Here is a 14,266-nt window from a genome sequence, read left to right as displayed (position 1 = left end):
CCAATACTAAAATGAGCATGGTAGTTTAATGGTCCCATATTGTGCTTTTTTAATTCATGTCATTCAGCTGCCAGATGTCCAACTACACTGTATTTAAAATGTCTTGTAGCCTGAACAAACTCCCCCTTGGGGATGACCACGCCCATATCCGGGTGGACAATCAAATATGACTCAGGATAGGTCAATTTACTCCATCAATCACCCTAGCGACGACGTAAGGTTCGGCACTGTGGCCACTCAAATGGTTTTTGATTCTGTCCGGCCATAAATCCAAAAGATTCCAAATATCTATTGATGCAGGAAGCGTTTGTTTTCCAGATTCTAGGATTTAGTGGGATTAGGGAGGACCACTATGTATATGAAGAGACCTGAAAAAATGTGTTTTTCATAGTAGGACCCGTTTCATGAAAATAATGAACAGAGGATGTTTATTTATCCAGTATTGTTCAGGTTTTTAATGTTTTGGGATTGACTGGCATGTGAAAATTATATCCAAATGACTGAAAAAATGACTGAGATTGACTTGGAGCCTGACGACCTCACACTGGACTGACAGGACATCAAGCAGTTTCTGAGGGGGAATTTGCATCACAGTTTTGTTAGAGCCTGCGTGAGGCGTGAGAATCCTCTACAGACTCAGCAGCATCTCCAGGCAGCTCTCACTGAGCAGAGGGCTGCCATCCAACATCGACATCTGGAGGCTGTGCCAGTTCACAAGGAGGAGGATCAATGATCAATGCTGGTGGAAGATACACTAATTACCAGTTTTGTAAAATTGCTCCAGCTGTGTTATCTGAGAAATTTTAAGTTTCTGTGGGGTTTTTTTTTGCTGTCTCTTCAATTCCTTCACTGATTAAATTAAGATAAAAAATTAAAGTAAATAAGGGAAAAATACAAATATCCAAACTTGCATATGAACACGGTGGTCTATATTTACTTCCCTTGAGTGTGGTCAAGCTCATTCCACTGTCTGAACAGAAAACTAAGTAGCAAAGAGGAAAAGCGGAGAGGAAGCAGAAATAATATGAATATTCTTAACTGGCACAAGAACAATGATGTGTCAGCGTACCTCAGACTCAGGCTCACTGTCATCAGTAAAGGCACAGGCCTCCTCATAGGGGGGGTACATGTCTGACCAGCCAACAGCAGTGCAGTTCCTGTAAACAAACCCTGATGAGACAGAAGAAACCTTAAAGTTACACTGGTTTCATTCATTACAAGCATGTTTTACATTCCATACAATATATTTAGACAACCACAATTTTAATTTTGGATCATCGTGTAGGTTTATACATGCCACTGGGGGCTTCAGTGGCTCAGTGGTAGAGCGGGCAGTAGAGCGGGTCGTCAAATGTTCCAAGATCAGTGGTTTGATTCCCACTCTCGCCCCCACAAAAAAACACCCAGAGTTTGAGCTGACAGTGGGAGGTGTCAGCTGACCCCCGGAGCACTGCTGAGACACCCTTTAGCAAGGCGCCATCCTCCCCTACAAGTTTCTCAAGCAGGAGCCGCCCGCCACTCTACCTCCCCCTGCATGTGTATAGGCCCCTCGTGTGTGTTTGTGTGTTCAGGGCCGGTACAAACTAATATACTGTACATGCATGTGATTTGACTAACTAGTAATCAAGTATATATAAATATATATATAATTTTAAAAAAATGTTCACTTTCTGAGGTTTCATTTTAGTGCAACCCAGTCTAGGGATTCTCAGTGCACTAAATCTTGGACTGGGAATCGAAAGTTGCTGGTTCAAGACCTGGGAGGGCCAAAACATCTGGGGCATGAGCTGGCAGTGGGAGGCGACGGTTCACCTCCTGAGCACTGCCGAGGTACCCTTGAGCAAGGCACTGCCCCCTTCAAGCTGCTCATTTGGGGTACACCAAGAAGTCGCAGCCCGTCGCTCTGCCTCCCACTGTGAATATAAAATTGAATGCTTACAGGCCCCTGGTGTGTGTGTGCGTGTGTTTGTTTGGTTCAGGGGCCTGTACACACATATGTATGCATGCTTACATATGTACTGTATGTATGAACTGGAGGAGTGAAAAGATAATTTCCCTCAAGAGGGACAAGTGAATTCCATTTCATTTCATTTGATGTTCTCATTGCTGAATGAACACTGTTATGTGTGCCTGTAACAAAGTCATTTTTTATCAATGGAACCGTTAGTAATGGAGTCCTAGTGTGACGGAAAGTTGTCATCCATGTGCATTTATACATCAGAACATTTGGAACACTTCACTGATATTTCCTTTTTCTGACAATTTTGCTCCATTAGTGCTTTCAGTGAGATAACATTTGACATTTCCATGTCCTCAAGTCAGCCAATTCAGTCCTTTTTAACATCTACTTGCCAACAGGTAGATGGTGTCTGGAGAAGGTTGTTAGCTTGACTATGTTTGTACAATTGCACATTTAATTGTCATTTTTATTTATACAACCAAAATTCCCGAATTGATGTGCCTCAGTATATGAATATAGTATATACTGAATATGCAGGCACCGGATGGATTGTTTGAACAAAGTCATAAATTCATACAGGAACTAACGTCATTATCTGCACTGACTCTCGTCTGTTTGAGTGATCTGCAATTCAGACCATAATGACACAAGACTTCCATCAAGGTAAAGAGGAAAGCACATTAGTCCCACATGATCCTGACCTTATCTTCTTTAATGATGCTGTTAATGATAATGATCATCCTATTAACTCAAACTACAAACTGCCCCACATGCTTTTATTTTTGAGATCCGTCAGCGTTTAGGCACGTTTGTGTGTATTAAAAATGTACAAGCTACCCTGTAAATTCAACTTTACAGATGTAAGAAGTAGGTAATGATTAATTACTTTAGCTATAGTCATTGTTGAGGTCCTCACCCAGTAGCAGCTAGCTGGCTTATGCCCAAATGGATGGATCAGTGAATGTAAGATAGTACAAATAAAATTAGTATACTATTTATTGTTTTAGCATTAATTTCATTATAAAAAATTCAGAACATATTTCATTTGATGTCAAAACTTATTTACTCTTCTTTTGAAGACTCAGTCCTTATAACATCGATCATATGTCTAAGACGTATGATTTTATTTGTCCTTTCCAGAGCACATATATATTCTGGCAAACAAACATACATGAATAATTTATACTCTGCTCTTCATCAGTGTGACTCCAGCCTTCATTTGTTCTGCAAATTATACAGTATGGATAAATATAGTAGATAAGTGACAGCGCACCGACAAAATGGGACATACAGACTTACCGTCTGTGTTTGAGCTATTCTGTTGATTAAATGAGAGGAAATTAAGTATTGTTTATGTTTGTTGAGACTGGAATGGACATGGAAAACAACCTTTATTTCTGGAGAAATGCTGGAAGATTTCAGAACAGGAGACATTGACCACCTGCCCGACCTCTGCTTTCAGCCAGCATCCAATGTTGTCCCACTCAGTTTTACATCCTACAGAAACAGACAGACTAAGATCAGATCAGTGGAAAATTTCCTAGATGAAGTGGAAAACTTAAAGGGTCAAATATAAAAAGCTGCAAGAAAAGCTATGGACATGTTTGGAGTGAAGAAGAGTGCTTTATCTTCATACACAAAGAAACATAAATAAAAATTTCAATAAAGGTTCCTGCATCTCATTTTATTATTGGATATTTACTGTCAGAGCTTACTTCACATTCTCATTTTTCCAGGAACCCACAGCAAAACAGACTTCACACTTTAGTATAAAAAAGAAAGAACCTGAAACATTGAACCATGGATGATCTACCACATTACCCATAGATGGACCGATTACCTAGTTCTTCTCATGGAATCAAAACAGGATATTTCTTTTCATCCTGTCCTAATTCATCTGTGCCAGTTTAAGAAGACAGTTCTCATCCACAGTCTAGCATGGACTTCCCTCATTTAACATATTACATACAGTATATTGTCCCATTGTCACAGGCACCAGGTTTTTCCATTCTAAACTTATTCAAAAGTACAATAGGGACTAGTTCACATACTATCGAAGACATGATCTAAGGAGGCAACATGACAAATCTAATAGAAGATTGGACAGAGATGCAACTTCACTCTGATACATCTTAATCATTGTCATTAGTATGGTGCTAAAAATATTGGCTATCATTTCCATAGGCAGTGGGTTAAAGTCAACAGCTGTGATAAATTACTGAGAGAGAAAAAGGATGTTCTTATCATTTGTTCCCAAGGCTGAAGTGAGATCAAAACAAGTGTCAAATATATTTCAGATGGACGTCTTTTGTCTGAAGAAGACACTTCAGGAACAGCTTGTTCTGAGAAAGATTAAATTATTCAAATCACCAAGGACTTTCTGACTTACACTTAAACATTGCATGTAAAAACAATGATTTTAGTTCTTTGTTCATCAGGTTGTTTGTGATTGACACTTTGTGCAAAGGTAGACTCCTTTAATTGCATTATTTTATACATACATTTATAATTTTTCTGAATTAGAGTATAGTAAAATTATAATTTTAATATAAACAAAGCACAAAGTATGATGTAGATTAACCATCAATGTCAATTGTTGTAATATTTAAACACCTCAAGTTTAAATTTGTTCTTGATCTTAATTATCCTCTAAATGCAAAGTAGTTGTTAAGACTTCCATTGTAACTACAGTAGAGTTTGGAGACAACTCATCTTGTAAGATTTGTAGTTTTACTCCTAAATGCTTTATTCACAGAATTTAGCACTTGTCTCTTGTTTTTATTTGGTAATTTAAGTGCTGTAGAATATTGATTTGGCTGCTCCCACATAAACTGTATCTTTCATAAATCAATAAGTGAAACAATATCTATAGATTCTCAAAAGATTTATGTTATTTCTGAACGGTAAAATATTCTGACAAAGTCATTTCAGCTGTCTGTATGGTATATACATAGATCTACTGTATGCCTGTATCATCAGTTGTCTTCAGTGGGGTAGGCCAGGGGGCTTGGCTTTACTCTGCACAAGAAAAATACTGTAAATTGAATTTCTGCTGGCTCTAGTTAGTCTCAGAAAACAATACAGATTCTATATCTTATCTTAAGAAATTGATTATTTTGTCAGCCAGAGCAATGTGAAATGAAACTATGAAATATTCAGTTTTACATTTGTGGAGTGAAGAAAGCAATTTCTTTTTGCTCTCCGTTATCTGGATCCACCTCAAAATGTGATGGATTCTTACCTGACACATGACCAGCCCTACCTGTAAGTTTCATGAAAACCCATCAAGTAGTATTTGTGTAATCTTGCTAAAAGTTGATCAATCAAACAAACATTTCACAATGAGGATTCAACCTGCAAGGTGGAGGCAATTAATAATATAAAATAGTTTACATGAGGTTTAATTGTTCCTCAAAAGCTATGTCTTACAATAGAATGTTTTCATTTCCCTCTAAAAAATATCTGCTTTTTGAAGAGTTGACTCTTTATTTTTAGAGTGCTAACTTGAAACTTCACTGAGGCAGCTAAATATAAAGCAGGCTTCCTTCCTGGCTTACAATTAATCACATCCTAAAACACAAAACATTCGACTGTCTCTGTCAAGTGTATCTTGTGATGAGGAGAGGAAATCCCTTGTGGTTAAGATGATTAAAACAGGCAGTGAAGCATAGACTTGAAGATAAATTATCTTGATGCAAGGCTTGCAGTTGCGTTTTTTGAGGTTCAGCTTGAGATGAGGTACTAAAAGTCTGAGTTGAGGTAATAGGCAGCAGGGATTAAAAGATTTGATCTGACAGTGTTATGATATATTATTTATTATTAGTAAGCAAGCATTTAAAATTTAAATTTTGGCACTGGGGGAACATCTTACTAAGCATATTTCATAGGTGGATCACCTTCAGGTTTACGTGTAATCATAATTAAAAACTGAGACATTATGCATATTCATGGTGAATGAAACAGATAAAACCAGACAACAGTATTATTCATACTGAGCCAGCTGGTGAATTAATGAAACTGGGGGACAGTAGAGCTGATTCAATTATTCAACTAAACCTCAGGAGCTTCTTCTAAGAATCTGGTACATTGTACGGTTTAATTAAGCACATGTAAGAGGAGATGGCAAAAAACTAGTTGAAACTAGAATTATAAATTTACAGTATAATGAGGGAGAACACCAGACATCAACATTGCCATATTAGTACATTATTTGTAATGAAGCGATAAAGGTTGGACACAGTGAGTTGCTCCACTTATGTCAAGAAAGAAATGATTGTGCAGGATGACAATCTGAGAAAGAAACGTGAAAAAAATGCAATATTTCACCAGTTGACGGTATGTGGGCATACAGAGAAAACAATGAGTGGGGGGGGTTTTGAGGGAGAGTTAATTTTCAGGACACAGCTGCTTAATTTAGGATGTTTTTCACCCACGTTGTTAATTAGCATAACAAATATTAGAGTTTTATTCTTTCTCCTACTGGTTCTGCAGCTGAATCAGCATCTGCAATGCCAGAAAATACTTTTGAAGTAAAAACAATGATTTAGGTATTTAAAAATGTTGTTCTGTTGAACATCAACCAATAAGTGCAACACTGTGATAATCATCAGAGCAACAATTAGATGCATTACATACATACAGAAATGTCTCTACTAGATCTTTAATCATTATTTTAATCTGGTTCAACACTGAGCATAAACTGCTTGTTATTCTATTTAACCATTATTAGCATTATTATTATTAGCATTAGGAGGTTTGTCCTGGAAAGGAGAAGAATGAAGTTTAGCTGCAGTAAGACAGAGTACATGTGTGTGAATGAGAGGGACCCAAGTGGAAGAGTGAGGGAGAAGAGATCAAGAAGGTGGAGGATTTTAAGTACTTAGGATCAACATTCCAGAGCAATGGAGAGTGTGGAAAAGAGGTGAAGAAGCGTGTACAGGCAGGATGGAACGGGTGGAGGAAAGTGTCAGGTGTGATGTGTGATAGAAGAGTTTCAGCTAAAATGAAAGGAAAGGTGTAAAACACTGTGGTGAGACCAGCAATGTTGTTTGGTCTAGAGACAGTGTCACTGAGGAAAAGACAGGAGACAGAGCTGGAGGTAGTAGAGATGAAGATGCTGAGGTTCTGTCTGGGAGTGACCAGGAAGGATAGGATCAGGAATGAGTACATCAGAGGGACAGCACATGTTAGAGGTTTTGGAGATAAAGTCAGAGAGGCCAGACTGAGATGGGTTGGACATGTCCAGAGGAGAGATAGTGAATATATTGGTAAAAGGATGCTGAGCTTTGAACTGCCAGGCAGGAGGCCTACAGGAAGACCAAAGAGGAGGTTTATGGATGTAGTGAAAGAGGACAGGAAGGTAGTTGGTGTGAGAGGAGAGGATGCAGAAGACAGGGTTGGCAGGAGGCAACTGATTTGCTGTGGCGACCCCTGAAGGAAAAAACTGAAAGGACAAGAAAAAGTATTATGTTTTGCTGCATTGATAAACTCATTAAATCTGCTCCCAAATACAGCTCGTATATCAATGATCGCTCCTAAAAAATCCCTAGTTCAGTGTATGATGATGATGTGCGTCTCTGGACTCTCTCAGGTAGGGGAGGTGAGAAAGCCTCGCTGTACATCCCTGATGAATACAGTTGGCTTGAGTTCCATTGACAAAAGTGTTTCCGCTTCTCAAGACTTTATTGTGCATGTTTAGGTAACATGTTCTAAACAAGCAGTGCCATTAATTCGATCATTTCTTCTTGGGGCTCATCGGAGTTTACATATATGCACAACAGCGGTACCTGTTCAATATAGATCACATCACACGACTCATCACGTTTAATGCTGGAGTTGAATAAATGTCCTTGATTTGCTGATTGGTAATGTTGCTTGTCCTTTCCTTCACTGTCTTTGCGGAGATAGGCATGTCTTTAATTTTCTGTATTGTCTCTGTTTTTTTTCGTTATTTTAATAAATGAATCCTTCCTATAATCACATCTGTGAACTATTTTCCACATTTTATTATATCTCAGGTCACAGTAAAATTAGCAGCAGTAGTAGAATTTGGAGATGCAATCCACTTCTTAAATCTATTTTTGCGCTCCTTTAATTTCTCCAGTAGTTATGCAAGCACACAAACTTGCAATCGTTCCATATTGTTAACAAAAGCAAATGACTCTGTCTGTTCTTCCTTGAATCCTCTGTTCTCATCAGCGATTGTTCTCTTTTTTCCTTTGGGATCCATGGTCCATCACACACCCGCCAGTTTCTTTAGAACGTCTGTTTGCCTGCAAAATGTTGTGCTGCAAAGTGTGTCGCAGGCCATGACGCAATCCTTCGTTGACAGAAATGTTGATATGTAGGCCCAATGAAGACATATTCAAGAAAAAATGTCACTAAGAAGTGTTTTATAAAAATGTAACTAAAAAGTCTATCTAGACTTGGGGGGACAGTTCTTTGTGTGTTTGAACCACCTTATCCATAGCAGTAACACCGGTCAGAGAACAGGTGCCACACAGGGAAACAGATCAGATTTCTGGGATTTAATCAGTAATCAGTAAGCATTACAGAAACCTAACTTCGTGAACGAATCTGTTTTGTACAGGAAAACAGCCTTCGTAAATTATATCAGTAACTCGTGGTAACCTAGGACCCCACAGCATAATATGATCTGTCCTAAATGGTGCCTGACTAAAACAGTGATAGGGTGATTATAGAAAGATTTTTTTTTTGTCTGAGATGAGGTGCCAAAGACAATCACAATTACACTGTATATCATCTGTACAAAAGAAAAAGTATAAAACAGAATGAAAACCATCAATTTTGCAAAATGTGACTGGCAGCTTTGAGTTTGGACTTAATTACAAGTGAAATTTTGAACTACTATGTGAAGAAAATGGCTGCATTATGTTTTCTGGTTTGTCTGTCAGTCAATTGATGGACAACTCAGACATGCCTCTCGGAATTAAACATTGGTCACCCACTGAACAGCTCTCTGCTCTTGGGGGTCTATTATTAGACTGCATTGCAGGAGGCTATATGTTTAGTCCCCTAAATGTCACATCATTTAATTTGCATAATGACACATGGCACTTGACACATTACTTTGGTCAAAGCTCGCTTTCAGAGCACCCCTGAGGTCGTAAATGGATGATGTCTTGATTAATTAAGCAGCACAGAGAGTTTAGACTCCTCTATGGGGTTGAATGTCTTAATTTAATTTTGATGTTTAGTGTAGATCTGAGTGGATTTTTTAAAGAGCAATTCTTTTACCATATTTATAGTGCCATGTAGTTTTTAACAGCTTTACACTTAACCTATTTGGAGCATATCAAGGCAGAAAGCATTTGAATTACGTTATTTGTACCAAAAATAACGTTAAAAAAAGAAAAACACATTTATCTGTTTAAAAGTCTTTAAAAGCATCTGCATAAAATTGTTATATTTTCTAATCATTAAAAAATACAGACACACATTAGTGAGAGCTGAAACAGTGAAGTGATTCATCAGCTCCTCAGTTACAGTAAAGATCATATTTGGACTTTAAAGAAATATAAATAACGAGTTGTCCTTTACTACTTTTAAGCAAATTGATGATGCATATGCATATCACAACAAATTTCATGTCAATATATCAAAAGTCAGTCTGAACCACAGTAATTAAGAGTTTGATAAATAAGTAGCCATTGTCATCTGCTGCCACATACATCGCTTGCATAAAAATGACAAATGCATGATGGCGTATCCACAAACTTCATCATTTCACTGGGTTAATCAGTCTTGACAGAGTCATTGGCCACCACCACATTTGAAGCGGATTTATCTTGCTGCTGCTCAGGGCTAAGCCCTTTCCATCTATGCTCAAGAGTGTAGACTCTTGAGCATACACTCAAGAGTCCATGCTCCAAAGACTTTCAGGAGGATTAATTATTCTATATCATCCGCTTCAATGAGCAATTATTTCACTCTCTTGACTAAAAGATTTGCTTTTCCAAGTTTCTGAATGATTTTTGTTTTTCTTCAATTTATATTAGTATAAACTGATTATATTTGTGGTTTAAATTGGATTCTTCAGACAAAATAAGCACATGACTTTGAGCTCTATAAACCAGTGTCAGTGTGGCATTACAACTAGTTTTGTTAGAATTCCACACTCTGTACAAATAGTATTAAAAAACAAAAAAACCCAAAAAAAACAGGTTATTTCCAACTGGCATATACTTGATGGCTGTAATCCTAAATCCCACTAAACTCATTAAGGAGATTTAGGGAAAGTGGTTGATTTTTAGCCAATGGCAAGTTTCACAGCAGTACATGACACATATGATACGGACCCACTAACACCAACTGTCACTGACACTAATGACTTTAAACATCAACTCTACATGGCTCTCATCCTGTCCATGATTACTCATCAAATACATCCCTGTTATCATATGAATCAATCAATCAATCAATCAACCAAACTATGAACACATTCACATCTGCCTAGATGGTAAAAATGACCACACACTTGCAAAGGTGTTGTGTGTCTTTCAGAGCCATCCAGGGTGACTGAGATCAAATTAGTTCAAAATGTTAGACGTTCATCACCAATAGGTCCCCCCTTGCAGTGTTTCCTCTAAGCTTCACATGTGCGCCATTTGGCACTGCTCGCACATTCTCAGCGCACAAGAAAATTTCTGCTGCGCACAAAATAAAATTCGATACAAACCGTATTAAATAATATCTAATACTGTATTAGACCTAATCTAATTAATTAGACAAATGCAAGGTTTTCTGTACCATTTTGCATTCTAACTCAGTGAGTGACAGGTGTTCAGCCTATGATACGATGAGGTTCACTGATTCTACGCAGCCAATCAGAGCATTAACGGTGCTGCATGTGTGCCCTTCTATACGCGCCATGCAGGTTAGATAGTTAACGACTGGAAACGAACGGGCATCGACAAATCCACTCACCAAGCTAAAGTAAAAAAGAAATACAGGTCTTTTAAGATAGATAGATGATAGAGTTTATGCAAATAGAAGAACAAGCGGTGAAACTGGGTGAGACAGTTTTTCTTTTTGATAAAGTTCAAAGCAGACGAAGTGTACAACCAGGTGATAAATAAGCTAATATTCTAATGGAATTTATTAAGAGTTTTTTATTTATGAATATTAATGATAAATGCTGTTACAACTAGATAATTTATGGTTAGTAAAAAATGTTGATAAAAAAGTAATTAGACATTCACACAGTTACAGGCATTTACACTGTATCACAACAAACAGGACACATCATTGTGCAAAATGTGAATGTTTTAATGTAAACAAAATGTAATGTCTGAAAGGCGTATACTGTATGTGTTATTTCTTCCACAACAGGACCCTGAGGCTGGCCACAACTGGACCTCACCTATGGGCCAAAGCAGCTCTCATCCCATGGCCAAAGCAGGACCCTCATATATAACATACAGTACTACACATCTCATGAAAAAAAGATTTTTGTCTTTTTCTTTTCAAGTGGGCCAAATCACTTACATTAAAAATAAACAAATGAAAATTGCTGCTGTAATTTGATTCTTTAAATAACCCATATTACTTGCCATGATCCAAGGTTTTCAAAAAGTGTGATACTTTGGTGTGGCCACAGCGTGCACATCTGATGTTGCCCACAGTGGTCCGCAGTGTGCTCAGGAAGCTTGTGTGTATGCCAAGACACATGAAAAAGTAGAGGGAACATCCTGCAGTACTCCTGCAGGGGAGTTGTCAGAATGTTGTTCTATAGTTGCTGATGAAGTGAAAAAGAGTTCCTCTTCAGTGATGTGTGAGTGATCAGCAGCCTGGTGTTTTCTTGCCTCCAGAACAGATAAATGAATGATGGTGCTTTTGTAGAGTGTGTAAGATATGATTGAGGTTGGTCTTCCACCTTCCAAATGCAGCCATGCTAACCTCAGCTGAATATATCTGACAAGGTTAGAAACCACTGGAGTCTGGTGACTTTGAGTCTCTTTAAAACAGACCATTGATCACCTGACTTTTACCTGTGTTTTAACATGAATACAAGTTGTATTAAGACACTTGCATGTGTGTGTGTGTGTGTGTGTGTGTGTGTGTGTGTGTGTGTGTGTGTGTGTGTGTGTGTGTGTGTGTGTGTGTGTGCGTGTGTGCGTGGGTGTGTGCGAGTGTGTATGTGCGGTATCCTGTCTCAATAGACCGGCCCTGTGAGTTCCTTTTTTCTTGGTTATTATCTGCCTGAACATTACAGGTGCGGAGCCAATGTGATACACCTGGTATGTACAACTGATTGCCACATTCAACCTGCCTCTTTCTCATTCCTTCCCCATATACCTGACCAGATGCCTTGTTGTGTTGTTTTTTTTGGTTGGTTGGTTGGTTGGTTGGTTGGTTGGTTTACTTTTTGGCTTTTTGATGTTTTGCACTTGCTGCAGTCTCTTATCATTCTTGCAGTCCTTGAGCCAGGTTAAATGGACTACACAAAATTTAGACTGATGAGGATCAGCACTTCAAAATCTGAGGTCATGGTCCTCAGCAGGAAGCCGGTTGACTGCCTTTTCCGAGTGGGGATGAGGTCCTTCCACATGTTAAGGAGTTTAAGATCCCATTCAGGCTGCAGGCATGTCAGATTTCCTTCCGTATCTTATTTTTAGGGCTGACTGTTCACACTGTTTTTAGCAAGAGTCCAAATGGGATCTGGCTCTGTTCAGACTGGGCCACATTATCAGTCAATCTGACAGGTTGGCGTAGCAACAAAGTTGGGACAGAGTCATCGTTCAGTGCGCGTAATGTGTGAGGTCATATAATTGCGACAGCAGCAATGACAACTACGACATATTGGCGATATCACTGTCTGGTAGAGGTGGAGGAAACACAAACACACCCAACTTCGTCAATCTCTTCTTCCGTTTTTTACCACTCAGTAATGCACGACGCTCTTCCTTCTGGCACCTCCCTCTCGCAAATATGACGTCACGGTCCGCCATATCTGATCGGAGTGTTGGGAGCTGTTCAGACTGCAGACGCCTTTGTCTCTATCCGACACGAAACTACCTCCAGAATGGGGTTTCAATCTGTCACGCAAAAATCCGATTGGGACTGTTCAGACTACACGCAAGACATGCAACATCAATCTGGATGGGCTAAAAATCGGATATAGGCGACTAGTCTGAATGGGGCCTAAGTATCTTGGGGTCCTGTTCACGAGTGAGGGAACAGTGGAGCGTGAGATTGGACGGAGAATTGGGGCAGCAGGAGCGGTATTGCAGTCGCTTTACCGAACTTTTGTCACAAAGAGGGAGCTAAGCCGAGAGGCAAAGCTCTTCATCTACCGTTCAATCTTCGTTCCTACTCTCACCTATGGATAAAAGCAGACACAAGCTGCGGAAATGGGCCTTATCAGCATATAGCTGGTGTCTCCCCTAGAGATAGGGTGAGAAACACTGCTATTCATCAGGGGCTCAGAGTAGAATAGTTGTTCCTTCGCGTGGAAAGGAGTCAGTTGAAGTGTTTTGGCCATCTGGTGCGGATGCCTCTGGGACGCCTCCCTAGGGAAGTGTTCCTGGCACGTCCAGCTGAGAGGAGACCTCGGGGCAGACCCAGGACCGGGTGGAGGGATTGTATCTCAACACTGGCCTGGGAATGCCTTGGGATCCCCCAGTCAAAGCTGGTGGTTGTGTCCAGGGAAAGACAAGTTTGGGGTTCCATTTTAAAGCTGCTGCCCCCGCGACCCGACTACGGACAAGCGGTGGAAGATGGTGTTATAATAATGTACATAAGTTATCCCTGTTCTAGGTTGTTTGAACCTGACAGATGGATGGATGGATGGATGGATGGATGGATGGATGGACAATTTAGACTTAAGTACATCTGCAGAAAAAACTATAGGCTTAGTATTTGTCAAGGTTAAACCTCTATATTCCACTCCTGTCATATCTCACTCAACCTTTATTACAAGTAAACTCGAACTTGTGCATTTGTATTCTCCATGGATATACAGGAAGAACTGGGGTTGAAAGACAAACACTTTTGTGAAAGCACTCAATAAAAAAACTCCAAAGCATTAACGCTTTCATCACAAATAAAAATTCCACGGAATGTCCTCTAAATAGAATGTAACATTTAATGCAGTCTTTTTCATGTACAATCAATTTGAAAAAAATAACGTACTGTAATTTAATCTTATTAAATTATATAAATGTAAAGTTATACATATAAGCTATGTTTTTATAAATCAATCATCTGATACAAATGAGGCAATTTATTTGTAAATAGAATGGAAATAATTGTCTTTAGTATTCAATTTGAAATACAAAGGTAATG

At 38.9% G+C, this 14,266-nt stretch overlaps 1 protein-coding gene across 1 annotated transcript in view; it reads right to left on the bottom strand.

Annotated features, from left to right (window-relative positions):
- The window catches only part of LOC137612684 (pituitary adenylate cyclase-activating polypeptide type I receptor-like), a 30,551-nt gene that overhangs the window by 13,692 nt on the left and 2,593 nt on the right, over window positions 1-14,266 (bottom strand). The window contains exons 3-4 of the mRNA XM_068341333.1: window positions 3,350-3,457; window positions 1,070-1,170 (exon numbers count right to left, since the gene is read on the bottom strand). Coding sequence (XP_068197434.1) covers window positions 1,070-1,170; window positions 3,350-3,457 — 209 coding nt within the window. The remainder of the gene's footprint in view (window positions 1-1,069; window positions 1,171-3,349; window positions 3,458-14,266) is intronic.

Source organism: Antennarius striatus, chromosome 18 (assembly GCF_040054535.1).
Source record: "Antennarius striatus isolate MH-2024 chromosome 18, ASM4005453v1, whole genome shotgun sequence".
Lineage (NCBI taxonomy): Eukaryota > Metazoa > Chordata > Actinopteri > Lophiiformes > Antennariidae > Antennarius > Antennarius striatus.
The sequence above is the reverse complement of the archived record's forward strand: the minus strand, read 5'-3'. Positions and strand labels throughout refer to the sequence as shown.